Raw genomic sequence first — 24,369 nt, 5'->3', positions numbered from 1 at the left:
GTGGTCAGACACAGCCACGTCCACACCTGTAGTTCTGCAATGCTACTTTGCACGTGTCCACATCCACTTCCCAACCCACGTGCAGTCTTCCCGTCCCACCAAGGGGGAGGACACACGGCGCATCTACGAGGCGCAGGGTGCAGCGGGAGGACGCCGCGGGGACAGGCCCTCCCTGAAGCACATGGAGCTGTTTCCTGATACTGAGCTCTTCCTTTCTGTTCCCAAAGTTCAGCCCGAAGAGCCGTGGCTCCCTTCACCCCGACCCGCTGTCCCCGCCCAGCCATCATGTGACAAACACACACAGAATCTTTCCACCCTCGGGGGCGCACACTCAAGAGGCTGTGGGGCCACTGTGTTCTGCACATGCAGCATCTGGGGGCTCAGCTGCTGAGGGGGTAAAAGATACCCATTTAAGTAACACGTAGGATGCAGGTTTTGATCTGGGATCACTCTGACTCTCCTAAAAGCTGATGAGAACACCAGGATGGTGAAGCAGTGTTCACCCAGAGGGACGGTTTGGTGCGGGGTGGGGAGGCCAGGGCTCTGAGACGAGTCTCGGGACCCCCGCAGGGCGGAGGGGTGAAGCAGCCCCAGGCCCGAGCGAGACCCCGCCAGGAACTCCATATGGATGAAGAACGACTCACTCCCTGGAGGAACCTACAAAGCAAGAGAGGTTAGTTCCTATGGGTGGAGCCTCACTTTTGGAGTCAGGTTTTATAAAAACAAGCACCAAAAAGAAGTGCTTTCTGTGCACAAACTTAAGTGTCAGCAGAGGTCAAAATGCTAATTTATGGAAATTATCAAATTCTGGCAGGAGTACAGAGAAAACGATTCAAATGTCCTGTGAAGGAGAGTCAGATGCATCCAGTTTACGTTTGTTTATTGTTGTAACATTTTGTTTTGAACATCAAACACTGCACCAAAATATGAGCCATTTATCTTGACAGCTGTCTTTGCCATAAACTAAGTACTGAACTGATGTTTACAATTAATTTCTGACAACTTAAAATGTATTAGTGGCATTGCTAATAATTAAACATCATAGACTGAATGTAATGATCAAATTAAAAGAGTAACGTTTCTCCTTCCCTTTCTTACCTTGAAAACAAACCAAAAAAGTAGTTTTCACCAGGGAAGAGCACTTACTTGAAACACAAGCTCAACTTTAACCAGTCTCATTAAACCCAGCGTTCTCTGAAACGGGAAAATGAGGCTCCCCAGAGCAACTCCGGAGGATACCTGAAAGGATGACAAACTCCCCGGGAGAGTCCGTTTTCACCAACTTGCAAAAAAAAAAAAAAAAAAATTTCCTCTCTGCCTGTTTCTCCAGGTCTCCCGCACCGCCAGCCCGTGTGCAGTTGAGGGCACGACCGCTGGCCGGGCATCAAGCTGGCCGCCACTCCCAGATTGTCAGCAGCTTTCCTTCCAGGACGTCACACTAGTGAGTTTTTCCTTTTTCCAACTGAAAACTATGCAGATGTTTGAAAGCACCGCGAACGCGGTCTTCCCACTAGGGGCGGAGCCCGCGTGCTCCAGGCCCCACGTGTATTCCTAAGCCCGCAGAGATGCGGGTGTGACACCACGGCCGTGCCAGCCTCAGCACGAGGACACCAGGGCAGGTATTAAAGTCTGGTTGGGCTGGAAAGAGGGAAAAGGGCCACGGCCATTTCAGCAGCAGAGCAACGGGGAGAGTGACGCCGACGAGCCCCGTCCACCGGGGCTCCCCGGGACGCGGCCCAGGGCGAGCGCAGGGGCCCCCACTCCTTCGCTCACCCCGCGATGGGGTCTGTGTACACACACTGAGGGCATCTCTCTTTCACAGAAAGAACAAATGTCATTTGTACCAAATGGCAATGGGTTTTCAGCACAAACTTACTACTTTCACAACACTATCGTCATAGTGATCACCTACTTTCCGCAAGAGGGACTCCTTTAAATAAGGAAGAAAAAAAAAAAAGACTGTTAATTAGCATATGTACTGGCTAGATCCACCTGCAGCAACAAAGTGACCAAGTCCAGAGCTGATGGTCAGCAGGCTGCAGGCTCGGCCCCCCTGCGCAGGGCCGGGAGACCTGGGTTCCCAGGCCCCACCCTCCAGAAGATGCCCCCGTGTCCAGAGGGACCACCTTAGCAGGAAAGAGACCGTCTCATGGGGACTCTTCAAAGGACAACCAACCAACCAAGGACTATGGAAGGTGCGTGCGCGCACTCTCCATCCTGCTCACAGGCCAGGAAGCCCCATGAAGCTCAGGGTAAGTGCCTAAAACGGATGGGGTGAAGGCAGGCCGACGGTGTCCAGGAGGTGAAGTAACCGCAGGGCCGCCGTGCTAGGAATTCATTTCACTAACTCGGCAGAGCATCACAGAAACATAACCTGGTCTCCCTGACCTACTGGACACAAACTTTCAAAAGGATGAGTCCCTGAACTACGCACGGTGGGAAGATTTGCACCGGAGGAAGCATGTGTGGTTCCTCCTCTGGGAACAGGCGTTTCCAGGCTCAACCACTGCAAACTGTGTTCGGGGGACTTTGCCACTGTCCGTGTCCAACAGCACAAGGGAAAACGGCTGAACTGAGTCGGACACTTTCAACTCTCCAATCTGGAAAGATGACCACCTCCATTTCTCCACCTCTAGATCAGTGTTATTTATTTTGGTGGCGCCAACTGCAGTGTGGAGTGCCCCCCCAACACAAGCACAGGGCAAGTGAGGGGACGGGAGCCGGGGGTCTGGGTCTGCACCGCAGTGTGGCCATGCACCCTGTGCTTGGGTCTCGCCCGGCGCAGGGCTGTGGGGGGTCATTTTCAGTCCTCCAAGAGCCTCCTCTCTAATGTTGCTCCTGATTTTAACATTTTAACCAGCCTCACCCCTGTAAGCCTGTGCTTACAGCTCTGGAGGGACTCAGGACAGAGCCCTTCCCTGGGGCCGTCTGCTGGGCTGACACACTCATTACAAGACACTGAGCTGCTGACAAAGGGACGGAGAAAAGGACCCTTCCCAGGACCCGTCACAAGTGCACACCTGCGCTTCCAAGGCTACCTTGGAAGCAGAGCTGTTGCTCGTTGTTTAACCACCTGCTCCTGCAGGGCTGCCAGGGCCGCCCTTACGGACACATCCTGCGAGACCCGCTCCTTCCAGCTGCTCCAAGACACGACACAACACTCCAGGGCCCCCCCCCTGGAGTGGTCGCTGGGGAGAAGGCAGTGATCTAAGGGCCTTGTCTTCCCCAGAAGCCCATGACGGTCGCTCTGTTTCTGCGGAGCAGGGAGGGAGGAGCCCACAAAAGAAATGTCGGTTCGGACCAGCCTAAGTGGACCCTGATCCCCTGAAGAAGGCCCTCAGTTCAGAGAGAAACACTCTCAGCCGCCCAGGGGGAATTTAACACTTTACTTTGTGCAAGTTTTGGTCCAGTCTTAGCTGCTGCTTCCTTCCTGGTAAATTCTGCAGTGAAAAGAGCACCCAGCACACCACTCGACTCCGTGTGGGAGAGGACCAGCCAGCGACAGGAGCCAGGCCTCCAGCCTCAGGTCTGAGTGCCCCTCCCTGCTCTGGCCCGGGCACCAAACAGCGGCCCTGCCCAACCTGGAAGGGTGAGGAGGAGGGCAGCTCCAGCTCCAGCTCCAGCTCCAGCTCCAGCTCCAGGAGCTCCCGGGTCCCCGCCAGTGCCCGACTGTCAACGCGTCTTGTCCCACACCTGTGGCTGGGAGGGAGCCCCGAGTCCTCTGTCCAGCAGAAAGGCCGGTCCCCTCCGCCTGCTGCGAAGTGAGCAACGGAGAGCCTCCCGCTGGGTGCTGCCTCAGGCCAGCTCGTCCAGGTCCACCTCGGGGATCGGGTCCCGCCAGTAGCAGAAGGAGCTGAACTCCGGGCATGCAAAGGCGGAATTCTGTTCCTTACTGAGAAGTGGGAACACGTGCTCCACCAGCTCGCTCAGTCTGTGGTACCTGGGAGGGGGTTTGGGGAAGGAACGCACAAATCGTTACTTGGCAGTTGACCTGAGAGCACCAGACAACGGGCTGGGAACCCGGTTACTCAGAGTCCTCAGACTGGAGGATCCCTCCTTCCCAGGGCCCAGCCACCCTCCTCAAAGTCCAGGAGACCCGGTAATCGCATAAATAGCTCCTGGGGAGGAGAGGACAGCCTGGCAGAGGGGAAAGCCTGCACAGGCAGGTGCGGCTGGTACCCACTCCCCGGCTGCCAGAGGTGAGGACGCACTTACGATGATTTGTTTCCTTTGGTCCTTTCCTGTATCAGTTCGCCCTTGGGGTTCACGGTGAATATCCTGCAGTCTGGAACTCCAACTTGCATGTAAGCGTAGACATCCTGCAGCCAAAGACATCGAGCGCTGATCACAGAGAGGAGAGAGGAGCAGATGCTCCTCCAGCCCCCTGGGAGCCAGAAGCAGCACATAAACAGAAGACCATGTATGGAAAACGAGGAGCTGGAAAACCCAGTGCAGCTTTGCCACTGAAGCCGAGCTTTCAACAAACACACGCTAAGGAGTGGAGCCAAGCCCAGGGGGAGCTCAGGAAGTCAGAAAACGTGGGCGCCAAGAAGACGCCAGGGGCCCTGGAGCAGGGGAGGGGAGCGTTAATGAAGGGGGCACTCGTGCCCTGGTTCTGCGGCGGATCCGAGACTCGGCTTAGAGTCCTTAGAACATGAGCCAGAACCGCCTGGGGAAATGGAACTGAAGCCAGAGAGACAGAGAAAGCCCCTTCGTCACCTGGGCAGACCTCCGCCAACAGGACATCCCCCTGCTGGGAAATTCACAGCAGATCAAGTGAAAACCCATTTAGCAAGAGACATTCATTGTACTTATACGACTGGTCTGAGAATCACGACGTGGCTCTACCCTGGGAGTACAGGCTGGGTGTGGCCCACCACACCGGAACGTGCCGCAGGACACTCACATTTGGACGGTTTCCAAAGGCAGCATAGAAGGGCTGCTTGGACGGGGCAAACAGATTCTTGATATCATTCAGACACTCAATTTTGAACTTCTCTGGTTTCTTTTCTATTACTTCCCTAGGGGGAAAAATACAAGCATAATCACCAAATCAAAAATGGAAGTTGTCCCTGGTGTGCGGTCCTGAAAGACGTCAGCGCTCAACCACCTGATCGTTTTAATCCTTCGTAACTGTTATTTTTCTTTCTCCTCCTTTGCCGACCTGACTTCCCTCGGCCGTGTCTGACACAGACCAGGTGAGCTGTGCGCGAGGCAGAGCGCCATGCGAGACACAGGAGCTCTGAAACAGCGCGGTCTGCCGAGGACACGGACGCACACGCACACGCACGCGCGGACAGAGGCACCTGTGGAAGGCGGAGAACAGGCTGCTGGGCGACAGCATCAGGGGGCCCCGGGGCAGGATGGTGCCCTTGTCGTTGACCCAGTGCAGGTACCCGCGGGTCATGTCGGCCATGCCGATGGCGCGGGCGGAGCAGTACAGGAACTTGTAGCCGTTCCTGGAAGAGAAGGCAGCCTGTTGAGCCCCAGTGCTTTGGCTAAAGGGGGAAAAATGCATTTTTCTTTTAAAGGGTCCAAATAAAGTTCCTCTCATTTACTGTGAAAATCTAATTCCTAAATTTAACAGGAAAATCGTTAGAATTATAAAGGTCTCACCAGTCCATGAAAACACCATGGGGAAAAAAATGGTGGTATTGTAACCAGGTCTTAAGCTAATTTACTAGTAATGCTGCGTCTTCAAGAACCTTGTCCATGAAAGCCAGGTGCGGAACAAAAATGTCGGGCTATCTTTACATGATCTGCTATAAATGAAAGATACAAATGATCTTATTCATAAAGACAAATTTCCAGACGGCAAATCATTCTATGAAAAGAGGAGCAGAATTTTCCCCAGGTAACTGAAACATGCATAATTTTCATACGGTGTATGATGTTCTCAACTAGCGCTTAAGATGCTGTAATTCTGCGGATCTAAGTTACATGTATTAGGATCCCGCAAAGGCCACGGTGCCGTTTCCTCACAGGAAGTACTGACCGAGAGGAAGGACCCCAAGGTAAACGGTTTCCCTCGTGCATGTATTACCTACTTGAAGAAATACAAAGAAAAATACTTAACTAAAAAAATGAAAATTGGCTCTTGTTAAATTACAGCTAAAAACTCAATTACAGCGGTAGACACAGGGAGGGCAGCGTTGTGACAATGAGACGATGGGGGTTACACGTGGGAGGTATCGCCAGGCGTACGCTCGTGCTCCATGGATGGGGGCTCACACTTTTCCCTGCGTGAGGCTCTGAAATAGCCTGATGAATGCTATTTCTCTGTAGTTCTTAAAGGAAAAGTCTAGCTCACTAGACCCGTGGTCGGGACACCTACTCATTGATGGAATGGTAGAGCTTCGCAATCCCCTGATGAGTCCAGTCCTTCCCCAGCTGTGGAAGGATCTGTCCCAGAGCATCAGACCTAAGCGGGCAGAAAGCGAGAAAGGTATCAGGAATTGAGCATACAAAGCCTGTGTCTTCCTGTTCAGTTAAATACCAGCTGCCAGCAGCCACCAGGTTTGGGGAGAGGGGCAGAGGCGGCTTCGCTGGCCTGTGTGACAGGCCAGTAAGTACACCAGCCAGTCTGATTCCAAACGTGGGATCAGACACGGGAGCCAGATGCCCATTTTCAGAGACAATTTACAACCACACGTCCCCTTTTTTTCCTCCCAAATATCAACAGCTTCTCCCTCCCCGACCCAAGCCAGAATCTGGAGACCAAATAACTAAGTCCTTCCGAAGTTATTTCTGATGTTACATCGGTGCGGCCCCACCCATCTCCTCCAACCGTACAATGACTGTGGACCACAATGAGGGCGCCTCAGCACAAACAGTGTAAAAACCCTCCCCGATGGCGGCCAGGTGTGGCCCCCCGCCCCCCACGCTGCGCTGGGCTGTCCCCGCCACCCCAGGCTCCCGCGCACTTGGTTATTGTGCCGTCGATGTCGGAAATGACGATCTTGTCGTTCCAGTCCCACAGGTAAATGGTGCCTGCGCAGCGGCAGGTACCCTGATACTGGGTCGTAATACTGAACACGACGTCGTTGGGGCCATCTTGGAGCTTCAGTTTTGCCTTTTATAAAAAGTGTAAGAATAAACAAAATTAGAGACGGAGAGTGAAAATTAATGGCACATTGCTTTGATGGAATTACATGCAACAATTAAGTCACATCTGCCAACAACATGTGGTCAGAGAGATGGCTGGAGATACGTTAAGCGAGAAAGGATCCTAATCTCTACAACACAAAATGTATGTGTGTGCGTCAACACATGAAGAAATACAGAAACACAGTAACTGTTTAAAAAAAAAAGGAAAGAAGAAAAAAAAAACAGCTGAAAACACCCTTTTGGAACAGAACCCGGACAAGTCACAAACCACCGCCAGCGTTTCAGGACTCCAGCTCAGGGCAGGGCAGGGGCTCAGGCGAGGTGGGCTGAGCGGCCGCCGCCCGGACAGTGTGTCAGGTGCCAGGGACCCTGAGCCCCCAACACACAAACCGCTCTGCTCTTCCCCTGCACCTGGGGCACAGTGAGACCACTTCATACAGAAATGGATAAGAGTCAGGGGGTAGGAAACTAAATAAGGAAATGTCACTTCTTTATGGTTGTGGCTTGTAAGAGACAGCGTGCGGCCCAGTGCCAGGCTGGATGTAAGATTCATCTGGGAAACAGGCTGAAAACACTGCTTTCCCGGTTCACTCCCAGAGACTGGAGTGGGCGGCCTGGGGGCAGGTGGGGGGGAATGTCCCAGGCTCCCCAGGTGGTCCCGGGCGAGGGGGCCGCCTTCCTGCTGCGTGACTGGGCGTCCGCAGGACCACACACGGTGCGGTGTGTGGGAGACGTGAGATCGTGGACAGGAGACAGAAAACGCCCAACGGTGACTGAGCTAACGCGGCTGCGGCCACGCGTGTCGCACACAACTCACGATCTGGTCCGATGAGAGGCGGAGAGACTTCTTATAGGACGTGGTGCTGCCGTGGCTTGGGGGCTCTGCGGGGAGGGGGTCCGCTTTGATGGACTCCTCAAGCTCCTGTGACCCCTCGTCACTTGACGAGTCATCCTCGGCTGGCCTGTTCAACATCAACCCGGTTGCCGACGCTAAGTAATGAGGACGCAGCAGGGCGCTGTGTGACTACAGCTTTTCATTTAGGATCAAGAAAAGCGAAAGACCCTAAGTCCATTCTGGAAGAGCCGCGCCCCCAGGCCGTCTCCTCGCCTGCACGTCCCTCCTCCCTCCCACCACTGGCCGGCAGCTCCCTTCTGGCCGTGCCTGGTCATTTTCTGCTACAACCAGTGAATTCTACTCATTCTGCTGACTCTTGTTGAACAAGATGCATTTCAAAAGGTACAAATTATAGAAAATATGAATGCTTATACTGATTTAAAAGACTAACAAGAAAGATTTTAGACACTCCTTTTCAAAGACAAGGGTGAATCAAGAGCAAGAAGAGGAACCCGAGTTAGGGGTGGGAGGAGGGAAGAGGAACCTGGTAAGGGGAAGAAACGCAGACGGCAGAAGCAAGGATGGGGTGTGCTGGGCACCTCCCCTCAGGGCGGCCAGCCCAAACGTCCACGTGGCTACTCCTCCCAAGGCAGGAAACGCGCCCACACAGCTGCCGTGACTGCTACGTCTCCCTGTGCCCCGACAGCTGGGCAGCAGGGGCCCCGGGGACAGCACGCCCAGGACCCCCCGAGATCCCCTCCCCGAAGCCTGCGTTTCACAGGCACCCAAGTCCATGGCCCCAGGAAGGAGTGAGGTATTTGAGGAGCAGAGATGAGTATATTTACTCTAAGCTAATGCTGTTTTTAAAGCAAAGCAGAAGTTATCCTCTTTGAACTGAGCGGCACAATGAAGCCACTTACCGTCATGTGCATGTATAGGAAAAAGACATTTCTGGTTAAGAATTAAACAAAATTGCCCAAATCAACTTGACTGCAGTGGCAGAAGCAGAGGGAGCAAGGGCTGAGCCTGGATGGAACCCCGGGTGCCCCACCTGCCGCTGGCCGGCTCCTGTGCACTCGGCGGCAGGTCACTGGGCGGCGGCACCTCCGACTTCCCCTCTTTGGCCTCTGGCAGCTAGAACAGCAACACAGTAACGACAATGTGCAGGACTCTCCACTAACGAGCAACAATCCGTCAGCAGCTCTCTGGAAATGAGCAGAACTGCTTTCTGAATCCCCACCTGAAAAATGCTTAAGAAACCGACTCTCTCTAGTTTGAGCCAAAGGACAGAAACCCGAGAGAGACGTCACGTGCTGTCTGTGCAAAACTCTGCCACGGCAGTCAGAGGCAAGGCCTGACCACAGCGCACCAGCCCGGGTCTCACAGCCCTCAGGTCCGCGCAGAGGGGACCGGCTCCCCTGCCGCCCGCGTGGGAGGGCGGCAAGCTCTGCTTCTCTCTGGAAGGCAGAGCAGAACAGCTCGGCGGGAAGGGCACCGGCTCCGGAGGTGGACATGAGGTCGAACCCCCGCTCCATTCCTCACCACTTACGGGCCCTTCTCTAGCAGCGTCACCCCCCATGTTCCGGTTTCGTCACCTGTACACCACCAGCACTGCTGGGCTGCAGTCCAGGTGAGAGGAGACGCAGGTCAAGCGCCCAGCGTCACACCTGCACACCTAACTGCTCAAAAGTGGTGGCCGCTGTTACTGTCATAGAGCGTTACACACCCAAACTGACTTCCTTACACCTGGCAGAGCAGGTTTCTGAATAAATTAAAGATTGACTCCTTTTCAGCCCAAGGAAAGGACCACCTCCAGGCCAGTTATTACCTGTTTGGTTATGCTCTCTCTCTTACGCCAAAACCACCAGCGGCCGGATTTCTTTGGCATCTTATCTTTGACCCAGGACTCCACCGTGGCCTAGAAACAATCACCGCGGGTTAGTCAAGCCATCCGGCGGTCACGGAGCACTCGGCCACTTCCCACTGTTAACCTGCAGGGCGGTGCCTCCCTCCTGAGTGCGAGCAGGGCTCTGCACACCTCCCGAACGCCTCGCAGACACCGACGCCGTCCTGTCTCGTGGCACTTCTGAGGAAGGAGCCTGAGGGGCCAGCTACGCAGGCGCAGCCCCCGTGGGGGCGGGTAGGCGGGCTGCTCTCACTCCTCTACCTTGGGAAGCACCTCACGAGTTACAAGGACCAACGAGGTGGAGGTGTCTTCTTGGCGGACAGAGTCAAAGCAAACCTTCAGGTTCTACAGAACAGGCTTACTGACCGCAGCCTGAACTAACCACACTGCTTAGTTCAAGTCACGCTCCTGGGGGCCTCGGCACCCTCTTCTTGCTGCTGCTTCCCATAGTGATGGGAGGAAACGTTTTCATTCATTCTATACGAACGATCAGTAAAATCTCTCGCCCTTTATACACAATCAGAAACTGGTATCAATACCTAGTAAAAATGACAAAGATGTGGCAGCCTGGCTGACGTCCTAGGTTTTTGGACATGAGATAATTTGAGTGGGCACACAGAACTTTTTGGATCTTTTATAATATTAATTTAAAAATACTAAATAAAAGTTTGAACAACACCCAGCTTAGAAATACGCACATATGGATTTTTCTAAGCACTGTCTGCTCTGCGGCGCCGTCTCACCTTAGGCAGACTCTTCTGGAAGACCTGCAGGCTGAGGATCATGGGAGCGGCCAGCGCCCAGCTGTAGTAACTGCGAGAAAAGAAAACCGTGCGAAACCGTCACACACAGAGGAGACGGCGAGGGAGGAAAGAAGGGGGCAGAGCGGGAGTGGTGGGGGGTGGGAAGAGGAGGAGAGAAAGGCAGAGATACCACATAAAATTCCTCTTGTTTTAAATGAAAAGATGATCAGCTAAATTTTTTTGCCATCTGAGTAATCTTTGCTTCAAGCCAAACTTCTCTGAACAGAAAAAGTAGTAAATTCTATAAAGCAGAGTCACATTTCAATGCCTCCTTTAAAAATAAAGCTGAGGCTTCTCTTTCACTTCAGAGTCACTGCCCATCTGCATATCTATATGAGATGATGGCATATTTTACAGCAAGAAACACTGTAATAGTTAAAAGCAGCACTTGGGGGAAAAAAACCCTGCCAAGGGTATCTAACAATTACAAAAGCAGTTTTTTTGTATTTACCGGTTATATATCCGTATTACAAGGTTGGGATTGTCTATAAGTCCAGGGTTTTCTGCAAACTCATGATAAGTAATGATATGCTCCATGAACTTCTCTGCAATGTAAAATAATTATCCATTCGGTTAGAGATCACATAAATGCACACAGGAGATTATCACAGTGCTCTCTACACTGAAGGGAGTATGAGATAAATAAAACCCCCAAAGCTAACTTTTCTGTATGTATCAGAAACAAAATGTCACACAAAGGTTTTTCCCCGGGGCAAGAACAAACACTTCTTTTCTACTCCCCTACCCTTCTGTAACTCCTCCCCCAATTGAAAAATAGAAAACAGAAAAACTAAAACAAACCAAAGAACCCACAAACAAACAAACAAAAGAGAGAGAGAGAGAAAGGGGGAAAGGCAGAAACTTTTAGGAAGACAGGTACCAGATGTGGCCAGAGGGAGGGGTGGTCTGGAGGCGCAGGTGCGCACTCAACTCCACAACTAACAAAAACTGTGGGTCTCATTCTTATAAGTGGGAGAAGCTCCTTAACTGGCAGACAACTGCGTGACTGGGGATACGCGGGGCGCGGGGTGGTGTCTTACAGCTGGAAGTGCACACGCGCCTGCTACATTTGAAAGCACAGGAAGAACATCTAAAAATGCTTGGAGGAAAAAAACCACACACCAGAACCTGGCTTAGGGTCTGTCAAGGAGTAAATCCCAAGTTCTTACAGAACAAATGAGGATTTCTGCATGAATTTTTGAACCGTGTTCCTCACCCTGCACGCTGAACAGGCCAACAGACATTTCTCAGTGGGATTGTTCCGCCTGGTAAGTTGTGTGTGATTTACTTTTCTTGCCATTTCTGCTTCCCTCAATAACAAACTCTACCTAAGTTACCAGTATTTTTTAAAGCATAGATTTTATAGTTTATATAAATTGTATATCCCCTCCTCCACCTGTATTTTTTAAAGTGGGAGCTTATGAGGATTATAAAAAAAGTGACCTATTTAATTTTGTCCCTAGAAGGAAGCACTGGCCGTAGCACACTCTTAATTTCTTGCAAAAAAAAAAAAAAAAATTAAGAGATGGAGAAGAAAGGCACAGTGATCACCCCATGACCCTATGAAGGTGACTGTTCAGGGGACCCAGCCTGCCATACGCAGGAGACAGAAGATGACGCTGGTCATAAAAAGAAGATCTTTCCTTAGAGGAAAACCAATCAAGGGCCACCAGGCAAGCTGAGAAAACAGTAAGAGTTCAGTTTACAGCAGGAGGTAAAACCTAAAAGGCCAGGGAGCCTGGGACAGACGTACACGTGGGTGCACAGCCCACCTGAGACTCCTGAACCCCCTGCTGGGCTTGCCCCTTCCTGAGCAACTCTACTCTCCTGGGCCAACGCTCGAGCCCGGGACACAGTAATCTTTCTACTTTTTGCCAGAAAGACCATTTAGTCAGGAGACAGTTATCACAACCTCAGGCCCTTCTCTCCTGTCTCAGCCCCACCCCACCCCCGGCAGCCAGGCCCCGGCCACAGCTATTCCCGAAGGGTCACGGCAGGAGAGCTCTCAGCCCATCCACGTGCGGGAGAGCCCGTGGGCACGCGCCCCCAGCCCACTCAGGCGCTGTCACCCCAGAACGAGGTTCCTTTACTGAGGGGCGAAGTCTGGCACTGCAGGGAGACACCTGTGACCTGCCCAAGACCACCAGGGGGTTTAACCCCTGAAACGGCCACACAGCAGGTCTCCTGGGAAGTGGGGACCGGGCGTGGCAGCAGAAGTTCCTACCTACCTTTAGAAATTTCTCCGTTCTCACTGAGGCCCCCACAGAGGGAGAGGGTGACGTCGGGCAGGTCCATGGCAGAATCCGAGAGGCACTCGGTGCCACTATCAGCAGCCGCGCTGCCCACTGACTGCGGGGACTGGGAGCCAGACAGCGTGTCCAACTCGGGCCACTGCCTGGAGCCGGGGTCCGAGTCACTGTGGGGAGAGAGGACCCGCCTCAGTACACCCTCCCATCCTCGCCTCCTGACCACGCAGCCCTCGGGGAGCTGGAACCAGTCAGCTCCCCGCGCAAAGGAGCAGACTGCCCTGCACACAGACAGCTTTTCTTAGGGAGTGTTCAGTCCCTTCGTCAGTGACATTCACAATAACCCAGCCGCACCACTGAGGAATGAACTGACTACGGTAAATACGACACAGAAATCGCCGCTGTCATTCACAGTGACACCAACTCTTCAGTGACGGCCGTTCTGACTTAAATTAGAGGGGTAAGTGAGTCAGAAGCATTTATTTACATTTCCATGACGAAAATAACAGAGTAATTAAGCAAAATCAAATGTTTGGAAATCTTTTGATCCTAACTTCCTAGAAAAGTCTGTGGTACTATATACATCCTGTAGAAAATCACTGTAGTTCAAGGGTGTCTTATTTTAAAAACAAGGATTTTCTAAACTCATCTGTTACTTTACAAAACAGAACAAAGAAATTAACCAAGTGAAAATTCTCAGGAGGCAAGACACACCTCAAAAAAAAATATTCTGAGAAACTAGAAATAAACTGTTCTTACACTAGTGAGAGCCAGCACTAAAGACGAGGTTATTCAGTATTTTCCCTTTTCTAGATGACAAGGCGCAGACGCCAGGTTTAGAGGCTGAACCCAAAGGAAACTTTCTGTAACGGAGCATAAATTCAAGAGCAAAAGAACCAGGAAACGGTGCCTTAAGGCTCTCAGTCATGAGCCTCCACTGCTCTGCACCTTCTGAATGGACATTTAATGTCACATTGAAATACAGTTCCAGAATTTTCAAACTGATTTTATTCAAAAAACCAGTGTATTAATGTATGCCATCCAGTGTAGTTCGGGGGAAAAACTCTCAAATTTGAGCAGTGGCTGGGAGCAGAGAAGTCAGTCTCAACACTGCCAGGTTCTGCATCTGAACCTTTCAAGAAAAGATTTACGTTTTTGGAAATTCTCTCTCTTCAGACCAACGTACACCCATAGCAGCACAATATTGAGATTAATCGGATCAACAGAATGTGCTCCTCACTGGAAATGATGAAAAAGCCAAAGCCACGTAAGGCAGCAAAACCTGCTGTTGTGCTGGGGCCCAGGGGCAAGGCTGACCCCGGGGCGAAACACCGACACCCACGTCTTCATCCTCCTGGGTGCACGGCTGGTCCTCTTACAGCAGGTGCGGCCACGTGATCAGATGACCGAGCTGTCCGCGTGGACAGAGGCGCGGGCTGCGTGGGCCTGGCCCCTGAAAACCCAACAGCTCACCAAACCCACAAGAGTGATGTGATTTAAAAGTAAAACTTAGCTCTAATTAAATACTGAATATTTAGTCAAGACGGCAATGACCACGATGATAAAACAAACGCTTATGAGCATTTCAACAACCTCACTGTCTCCATATATTGGTGAGTATTGTCTAAAGAACCACTGAGTTGGAGAGGTAAGAAGCTTGCTTGGTGAATGACCCCAAATGGTCAGGCTGTAACGGACGGAGAGGCCCCACCGCAACAGTTACACTCCCCGTTTTCTAAAAGGGAAACTAAAGGGTCTGTCTTAGGAATCCCAATGTAAATAATGATTAAGGACTAGGAGGTCGGAAACAAAGTGGTAGTTCTCAGACAGCTTACGTTGCAACTTTCTTATTCAGGGAAAAAAAAAAAAAAGGACCAGCTTCATTTCTCTCACCTTGAAAGCCCAAATATCGCTTGAAATGAAGTGGCTTTTTGGAGAAAATGTAGGGCAGAAAGCGAGGAAGGAGTTTTAACAATCTTCCAAAAATATCTGTAAAAATTTAAGTTATCTTCTTACTGACCCCATCTTTCTATTTTAAGTAAACACTGAAGACGTGCTTTTCAGTGATGTGCTGTGAAGTGTTGAATTACGTGTGTCTGTGGCTCAGCACATTCAAGCCGTGCTTCTCGTGGGGAAAAGTAAACTGCTTTTTGTAATCACAGGGTATTACAACGGAATTTCCCTAAGAATGCAAATGAGCCGGGGAAACGGTACAAGCCCATCATTTCTGAGATCTCAGTGTCACTCCAGGGGAGAGTCACGGAGGGGGAGGGTGATGGGCCCAGAGCCCCGCGGGCACTCACCAGGCCCGGGCGCAGGCGCCCTGAGGAGGGCGGGTGTCCTTGGTAAAGCGTGTCTGAATAAAGGTATCTTACCTTTAAAACCCAACGAGTGGAACTAACGCTAGTGAGCAGTGGTGCTAACGTGAAGTCACCTCCGCGGTCACGCCCTTACGCAGGCTTGACCAGGGTACCTCCTCTCACCACATTCAAAATTTCTTCATAAATAGATAAGTCATTAATTTCAAATCACCACAGTCAAAACCACACACACACCCCTTCTGAATTTCCCAACATCTGGGCAATCCTCGAACTTAGCGAAGGACACTGTCCCCTTGGCTCCTTTTCCTCAGACAAAATGTTTTGCTCTAAAAGCAGCCAGACTCCTTCAGAGCCGTCCACCCTCCAATACAAGGTTCACTACCTTTTGGGGAAATAGAGAGCGGCAACCTCAGGTTCCAGGGCCTTCAGGTCATCCAGGTAAATGTCTTCAGGTCCCTGGTGCTGGCTTCTCTTGTGGACACCTGTTTTTACAAGAAAAACACAGCGGAGATGAGAACGTGGCTATTCTCCATTTACAACTCTGCTAGAAAACAAAGGCTTGCAAATAATAAAACCGGCCGTGACTGGAATCGAGTTGTATTTTTAAAGCGTCAGCTAGCCCTTTCCCTCGGGTTGGTTCTCAGCCACCCACGTGAATGGAAGAGGACTTCGGGCGTACACACCCGGCAGCTGCGCAGTAAACACGTGCGAATCCCGCCTTCTCCCACTTGCTCTTCCGTGAACCGTGCTGAGCCCGGAATCACCGACACTTGATAGTAACTTTTCTCTATTTATAGCGCGAACAAGCATGACCGAACCTGACGGGCTCGCCAGCCAGCACGGAGAGAGAGGCCACTAGTCTAAGGCCACGAGGGGGACTTGCTGGGCAACGGGGTACTCACGAGGTGACTGGGGAGGGCAGGACCCTCACCCCGAGCAAAACGGAAAGCCAGGGGATCACGTTTAGCGCCACCAACAGTGGGACATTACGAGATGCAGCAGGAAGTTACCTGTGCAGCCCACGAGGTAATCTTCAATTAAAAAATAGAGACTATGTGACCCAAATCTAACTGCGCCTCCAGACCTGTGCTGCCCACCAGTCACCAGCCACACGCGGCTGCCGCGCGCCTGGCCTAAGCGAGACGTAGAACGTGCTGGAAAACATGAAGAACACACATCCGATTCCCAAGACTGACTATGAGACACGTAAAACACCGCCGCGATTTCTGTGCCGATTACTTGTTACAACTGTAACCGTCTGGATTTACTGGCTTAGACAGAACTTATTAATAAACCTAATTTCACTTATTTATTTTTACTTTTTTAATGTGAGAAGGCTTAAGCTAAGTTCTAGTTTAAGGAAATACAAGAATGAACCTTGAAAATAACCTTGAGAAAAACCACCAGATACTTCCCGAACGTGAGAAAGTGCAGAAGACAATCGGCAGGGCTCTTCACACGTCAGGACCGCGGGTGCAGGGGGGCAAGGGGTGCAGTGTGTGTTCAAGCAAGAAAGACTAAACACAAAAACCGAATGCAGCGTGTAAACCCTGATGAGATCTTGGATTGTGCGGGGGAGGGGGCGGTTAAAAAGCCGTTCTAGCTGCCTCTGGGGAACTATGAATACGGACTCGACGGGACAGGGGCCCCGCGGTCCTGCAGAGAACGGTCTTGTCCTTAGAAAGTGAACCTGGAGTATTCAAGGGGGAAGCATCACAAGGCCTGCAGCTTGTTTTCACGTGGCTTAAAATGATTGGAAAAAAAACCCAAACAACTGTATCTGTGTGAGTGAAAACCAAATACATATGAAATTTCATGATTAAAAGTTGGGGAGGAAAGAACGAGGCCAAATCAATGGTGGACACCAGCACTCAGTGTTCGTATCTCGTCAGTTCCCAGACTCCGTGCCGAGAACATTACTTCCCAGACTAAGACAAAACATTCGCCCTGAACACCGCGTTTCCCTCTTCACATTTCTCAGAGCAGAACACGGGGTCACGGGCTTCTGGTCTGCGAAGACGAGCTGAGCTGTGAAGGAGCAGGGACCGAGTTCAGCATCAGCCAGGTGGTCACAGCGGCCACAAATACCCTTGACAGTCAAACCCTTTTATTTTACACACACTGGCTCTGAAGTCAGTGTGTGACCTCCTAACCCATGGTGTTAGCATTTCTTTTTCAAGTGCAGTAAGTGTTTAGCTGTCTGTGACCAGGCATGCTTTCAGGGAAGCCTGTGCTAAGCCTGCGTCCTGGCTCTCGCTGTACTGAGGATCAAAGGACATTGTATTTTTAAACAGTGAGAACGTTCTGGTGTTCACAAGCTTCTTTTCAAAACCAAGAGCTACTGAGCCAAGAGCTGGACCCTACCTTCCGTCGGAGGGAAACAATCAACAAGAGAAGAGGACGCACACTAATGATTAGCGTGCATTTATGTCCCGTATTATTGTAACAAAAGTACTTGATTTGGCCTCAACTAACCAGACGTTTCAGGTGCAAGCATCTCGCTGTTAAACATAATCGCTTAGGATTCTACTTCACTTTATGGACATACCTAGTCATTAAAGGGGTGAATTTTACTCATTGGCTAATTTTAATGTGTTAATTTTTTCAGTAAATGCTTCTCAGGGGCCTGAGCAGCTGCGACAGGGAGAGGGGGGTCCAAGTCCGCTCTGGGGGAGCGGGACTAAGCGGCCCCCATCCCGCGCGGCAGGACCTGATCAGGGCACCAACAGAGGCAGCTCGGCTAGCGCGTGTGCCCTGAAACCCGGGAATAAATCACCACCAGGAGCGAGAGCAGCTGGGGCCACGTGAACCAGTGATTACCTCTCTTCCTGGACGGCGAGTCGACTTTGGCAACTGGCTTGGATTCTGAGGGCGCCTCCGTGAAGGCCGGGGCAGGCGGGTGGTCGGCCTCCTGCGGAGCTGGGCCCTGGGGCAGCTCCAGGGGCTCTTCCGAGGAGGCGGCTCCGCTCACCTGCTTCCCTGGGGCTCTGGGTTTGGGCTTCACGACGGTACAGAGCGCCTCCCCCACGGACGCATCCTTCTCAACTTCACTTTGCAAGTGGTCCTCGCTGGGGATGACCCGAAAATGGGTGTTTTCTGACGGAGTGATCGTTGCTGTCCTAGGCTGATGGTCAGCTCGCTCTCTCTTGCTGACCTGAAAGAGTTGACTTGTTTAAAAATGAAACTACTTTCAAAGGTGTCTGCTATAGCCCATTTCTTAGGCTGGATGCAGGCGCGTGTGTTAATTTCATTTGTAACTTAGCACGCATTCACTAAATACATCTCTTGGATGTGTGAAATAGGTCACAATTAGGGAGTGGGAAAAACTAACTGCGTTTTGTTCAATATCATGATATCTACAAGAGCGACATTTGTAACTGTTATACCACAGAGCTCAGCTCTAGAGGAGACAGGAAACACGACAACTCCGACACCTCGAGGGAGAAGACGAGAGTACTCTGTGAAAATGCAGCCCTGCCTGGACTGCATCAAGGCTCTGATGAGACAATGTAAAAGCGGGGAGTCAAATCTCAATGCAATCACATATATAAACAAAATGTGTATTTTTAAAACCTGAAGAGCAGGTCTAAATACCTTTTTCTCTTATGAAATGCATCTTTCCAATTCTTTTTTCATTACAAGCCGGCAAAAAAGCTTCCATAATCAATTTCCTATTTAAAATTTCAGTGGAAATTTTAGTTTCCGTTAGGTATTTTAAAAATGATTAAAATGTCAAATTAACAATCAACATTATTTATACTAAGTGGAAATACACAAAATAATGCTGGAGCCCTTCCACCGTAAATGCAGTCATGATAACTTGGATGCACCCGTGTGACCACACGAGGGCACCACCAGCACGGACATTCACGGGAGCCTGCAGCCATGCCCTCGACCGGGCGGGCAGGCGGCCCTCCTACCTTGGTGGACTCCGGGAACCCGCCCCACGTCCACTCCATGTGGGACTCTGATCCGAGCAGGCTCTCGGCGGGTTTCACCTCCAGCTCCGAGTCGCTCTTAGGGCACGCCGGCGGGGAGTAGGGGCTGCAAACACAGGACAAAGAAAGGTGATGACTTTAAAGTCCAAAGCTTCAGTCTCGCTGAGCTTGACAGAAGAAAAGAAATGCACGTTTGAATATATCAACTTTATCCTGCGGGTGTAAATGCCATTTTCCCAGTTGAGTACTTCAATAAAAACAATGGACTTGCTGAGTCCTAAATAATACACATCCCGTTTGATTCTCACAAGAAATCAGCGAGAAAGGTCATCTGACAGGAGAGGAAACTTTCGCATGGAAAGATGGGTTAAATTAACATTAATACAGAGAGAAACTGGACCGGAACCCAAGTGAGAGTGCCTGTTTCTTCACAGGAGTAATCGCAGTTACGGTCGGTAGCTGACACTAAAAAGAACCGTGAGGAGTCAAATTCTATGCTGCTTAGGTGGGTTTACGCTGGCCAACTCTGTGAGACCAGATCAAGTTTAGGAACAAAATAGTAACTGAGAGGAAAGGTTCATGTTCATGCTAAAAGCACACATTCAGCCCCTCTACTTGTGTGAGGGAAATGGAAGTATCACTGTGCACAGAAAAGTTATTTAATGTATCTTTCCTTTAAGAAGTTGAGAAATTTCAAGAATCCTTACCTGTCTAATGGGGACCAGTCTCCATCAGATAAGGGGTAGTGGTCCCCAGCATGGAACAGCAGAGGCTCCTTATATTCCTCCTCCTTTAAGGAAACACTGGAAGATCCTCTGTGGAAGGAAGAACACAGAGACAGGCAGAACGATGACATTTGCATCAGCTTGAAAACAGCCTCCAGCTCTGACATGCTGTCTGAAAGACACAAATGAAGGAAGCCGAGTGATTTAATAACTCATTCTCCTAGAAGGGAAACATGAAGAGAGGGGCTCAGTGACGCCACCCTGTGCACACTGCCATCCCCCCTCACACACGGGATGGAGCGGAGGGACAGAAAAGGAGATGTGATTACAGATTCCTTTTTACACCCATTAGGGGTAACTGATTCAGAGGCTAGAAGAAGCTAAGACTTTACGTGTATTTAATTCAATCCTTACAAATCGGAGGTAGTGAAATCCTGTCTGAGGTATCAGGTAATCGAGGCTCCGGAGGAGTTTGGTAAACCACCCAAAGTCAAAGAGCTAGTAAGTAAGCTGGATGCAAAACAAGCTCCTGTATTTCTGCGTATGACAGAGAACAAGCAAGCAAACAGCTGGAGACAAAAGCTCTGGCTCAAAAATCAAAATACCCTAAATACTCTTAAAAACCTCAAGCTTCTGTTCCTGCTGGTTTGGCCCGTGTACTACCTGAGAGCTTTCTCTAACTCGGAGTCTGCACGCCATGGGCTGTGAGGACAGGAAAGTCTGACAAATGCACTCACACCCCAGGGAGCGGTGGCAGACGGAACTAAGGCTAACAAGGTTTTAATTAACTCATCCTTTGGTTTTCTTGAATTTGCAGAGTTCATATAACTAACTTGCCATATAACCCTGAAGACATCCCACAGAAGCAATGCGGGGCCCTGGTTTTTCATCTTTAGTTGGAAATTTGTCACTTGTCCTGTCTACTTCAGCGTCAATGTGAGATTTATGTGGTGAATCACATTGAAAGCTCTCAGAAGTATAAAGAAAAGTGAAAGAAAAACTCTGCAAAGCGTAAAACACCGTCCTATACAAATTTAAGAGCTTCTTGCAGAAAATTCAATGTTCCAGCAGGACAGATACTACATGTGAAATGAGAATATCTATCACATAATTGCTAGACTACAAATAGGGCTGGGAACCATTTTATTTGTGATACTTCTTCCTTTAAATCCTAGTTTAACAGGCTCTGCTTTACCACTGCCTCTGACGCGTGACTGTCCTGAACGTACCCGCACTTTCTAATTAAGGTTGTCCTAACTCTTGCTTTCCTTCTCTCAGAAGATGAAACCTGCCAACACCTCTCTCAACGGGAAAAACACATATACTTGAAAAAGGCTGAAATCCATATAAAAATAGTCTATTTCTTACAAGAGGAAATTCAAATGATAAAAGTCAGAAAGGGAACTCAGATGCTATGATCAGTCCTTTTCTGCCCAGTCTGAAAGGACAGCACAGCTTCACCCATCACTGCTCATACATTAGAAAGCAGTTTGAAAAGAACAATGTAAATGCCACAGAAAGTTTTTATTAAAAATATTTTAATTTTGGAACATATTTCACTGAAGTGTAAAAAGGTTAAGCCAAGAAGAGTACAGCAAACTGGATGTAATAAAACATTGGAGAAGAGGGCGCTCAGGCACCACGAGGAATTCTCAAGCCCAGGGAGGGACGACACAGTCTTTTCTGGGGGGATCCCGCAAAGGCAGAGCCCAGCAGTTGGGACCCCGCAGAACGATGGAGAAGGTCGCCAGTGTCGAGGTGCCTTCAGGACTGTGATCACTGCCCGAGACGGGCCCTGTGCACGTGCCCGAGGGCAGGGAGCCAGTGAGGCCGCCCGATCCCGACAGGGCGACTTATGACACAGCACGGGACCGAGGGGGTGAGACGCGGCGTGAACACTGACTCCTTAAGCTGAAACGCAGGACAAACACCCACGTCGGCGCCGAACACTGAGGACGAGCAGGAGGGCAGCCGCCCCAGTGCAGGCCAGGGCATGGGGGGCACGGGGGTCCAGCTGTGAAGTTCATGACAAGTGTGCAGAAGCACCTGGGTCTCCACAGAGGCACCGCGACTCATGGCTTCAAAGTCAGCCTGACTGTGTAGAACAATTATTTTTTGCATTCAAAAGCCAACAGAGGTTACGTGATGTCAAAATTCATTGAACTGCATACCTAAGACTTAAGTGTATCATTCTTTGTAAACTATACCTCACTTTTTAAAAGGAGGGACAAAAATCAGCAGAGAGTTACAGTAAGTAGCCTGCATCACTCACGTGGGTAAGTCAGAGGGACAGCATCATATGTAGAGACAGAGGGGCTGCTGAGGACCACAAGTGAGGTCCAGGCCCCGCCGGGATCAGCCGCTCACTCTCAGTGTGACTATGACCTAAGCTCGCTCTGGATGCAGGAAGTTTCCCATAGATGCTACCTCGTGACAGGACGGGAGGGAGCCGGGCAACATTGCCCTGTCCCTGTTGTCGGGATGAAGGGAGGGAGGGCCGGGAGCTGGCAGACTGACACGGACGTTCTCCGGAAGCCACTTATGGGTCAGGATTTCAGGCACCCTGCCCTTAGCTCCCAGGTGTACCTCTGTCAGTCAGTCTGCTTCGGTGGATGAAAACCAGAGATTCTTTTCGATGGTGTGGTCGTAATCCTCCCGTTTCTCTACCGCTGCGTGTTCTAAGTATTCCCGGCGTGTCTGCGCACCTGCTCTCAGGACTGTGCTACAGTGTCGTCCAGCGGGAGAAGGCTCTTCCCTCCCAGAGGCTACGCACGCCCAGGTGAAGTGCAGCCGTCCATGCCCTGGAACGACGACCAAGGCTTCCGGGCTACACCCGAGCTCCCAGTGCGTCCTTAGGAAGGGGGGAGGCTCACCAGGCGCTGTCTGCATGGAGCTCTGGGAGGATGAAAGCTCTCCTTTCCACTCGTAAGTTTCTTCTGGCTCCTCACCCACCTGCCTTAAAGAATGACGTCATCTTTCTTCTGCCGCCTTCAAAGGGCCTCAGTTCGCCCTAATTCTATTATCAATAAAATTCTTGAAAAGTAAAGAGTTTAAATAGAATGCTATTTATCAATCAAAATAAAATAAAACCTATTTTAGGTATCTTCTCTGTAAACAAAATTTCTTTCCTGTTAGGGGCTATGGAGCAGCTGTTAGGAAGCCAGAACTGCCCCAATCCACGTGATCTGCAGATCCCACAACGGAGAAAGCACTTGACTTCCTAGTCTTCTCTCGGACTCTTTAATGTGCTGTTTAACATGCTCTTAACGCTTCTGACAGTAAATATCTTCTTCCCATTTTAGAGCCCAGATGCTGAGCTGGGAAGGGCCTGGCAAACCACGGAGTACAATTCTCTTACTTCTCAGATGAGGGGATGAAGGCCCACAGGGGCCCCGAGGCTGCCGTCCGCGACGAGATGTGTGGCGGCCTGTCTCCTCCTCTCAGCTCAGCAACACCTCAACCCTCGCCACTGTCACGTTTCATCTCTGTTTAAGTCAGTTTCTGCTGGCTGTACAATGCAGCAGCTCCTAGTCTAAGGAGATCTCAGGGAAGAGCTCCTTCAGGTGGCACCTATGAGTCACTGGTAACCTCAGAAAAGGCAAACCACCAAGCTCCTGAAAACTGCTGGGACCTAGTTCCTGTGCCTTCTGACAGGCCTGTCCCCAGGCAGCAGGCTTGGGCTCAGAGAGACGCTGGCGGGCATCTGTCCCTGCGCCCAGATCAGCAAGCAGGACGCCCCCAGACTGGGCTGCATTGGCTTCTGCACAGTCTGGAAAGGAAGGCGCGCGCTAGTACCTCTCAGATGGACCCACTCACAATTCCTCCCGAACGGTGACCCCGTGACTGCAGCAGGTGATGCTGCACATTTTAGACACGGTGTCACTTCACAGACCGAAGCTGCAGGTGTTTCAGGGGTTCTAAGCGCTGCTCTACCGTGCTGCGACACAGCTCACACACGTCAGCAACACCCCGGAGGCAGAAGTGTTCCCTCAGCGCCTTTCCTGGTGGATCTCGAAAGAGTTCCAGTTAGCAGAAATATTTCCAGGAGTTCAGGCACTTAAGGGAGTGTCACGGTGCTAATCCAAATGAAATTTACATGTGTCTATATTTCGAGATTTTCTCAAAAAACCACGTTTCCTGCCCACCTGCACATTATGAATAAGCCAAAACTTTTAAAGGAACTGTTTACACTCTTCTCAACTGCGTGGAAATCAAGCAATGGAAGATTGGACAGGGTCTCCTGGTTTGTGCTCCCAGGGAGGGAAAGAGAGGTACCCCGTGAAAGACTGAAAGTAGGAACAAAAGGGAAGAGTCTCTTTTTAAGAGATTTGTGGTACTTTTTATCAGTTAAAATTCTCTGGGAATCAATGATATCAAAGTAGAGTTTTGAACATTTATAATTAAGCTCTTCCCAGCCAGTATTTTGATACTGACAAACATTACCCAAATTTGCTATTCAGAATTGTCAAGTTTTATAGGTATGGTCTA

At 50.5% G+C, this 24,369-nt stretch overlaps 1 protein-coding gene across 5 annotated transcripts in view; it reads right to left on the bottom strand.

Moving 5' to 3' along the window:
• Positions 1–863: 863 nt before the first annotated feature.
• LPIN2 (lipin 2) overlaps positions 864–24,369 on the bottom strand; it is an 83,145-nt gene continuing 59,639 nt past the window's right edge. For 4 of the 5 annotated variants that reach the window (XM_032467342.1, XM_032467344.1, XM_032467343.1 and 1 more), the window contains 16 exons: positions 19,864–19,971; positions 19,139–19,262; positions 18,039–18,372; positions 15,601–15,700; positions 12,880–13,067; positions 11,103–11,196; positions 10,592–10,661; positions 9,771–9,860; positions 8,994–9,076; positions 7,925–8,069; positions 6,924–7,072; positions 6,335–6,421; positions 5,307–5,459; positions 4,907–5,021; positions 4,216–4,319; positions 864–3,940 (listed from right to left, as the gene is read on the bottom strand). In XM_032467342.1, coding sequence (XP_032323233.1) covers positions 3,796–3,940; positions 4,216–4,319; positions 4,907–5,021; positions 5,307–5,459; positions 6,335–6,421; positions 6,924–7,072; positions 7,925–8,069; positions 8,994–9,076; positions 9,771–9,860; positions 10,592–10,661; positions 11,103–11,196; positions 12,880–13,067; positions 15,601–15,700; positions 18,039–18,372; positions 19,139–19,262; positions 19,864–19,971 — 2,089 coding nt within the window. In that variant the 3' untranslated portion in view covers positions 864–3,795. Of the gene's footprint in view, positions 3,941–4,215; positions 4,320–4,906; positions 5,022–5,306; positions 5,460–6,334; positions 6,422–6,923; positions 7,073–7,924; positions 8,070–8,993; positions 9,077–9,770; positions 9,861–10,591; positions 10,662–11,102; positions 11,197–12,879; positions 13,068–15,600; positions 15,701–18,038; positions 18,373–19,138; positions 19,263–19,863; positions 20,054–24,369 lie in introns of all 5 variants that reach the window. The other variant, XM_032467345.1, reaches the window with a different exon arrangement.

Source organism: Camelus ferus, chromosome 24 (assembly GCF_009834535.1).
Source record: "Camelus ferus isolate YT-003-E chromosome 24, BCGSAC_Cfer_1.0, whole genome shotgun sequence".
Lineage (NCBI taxonomy): Eukaryota > Metazoa > Chordata > Mammalia > Artiodactyla > Camelidae > Camelus > Camelus ferus.
This window is presented reverse-complemented; position numbering and strand designations above follow the sequence as displayed.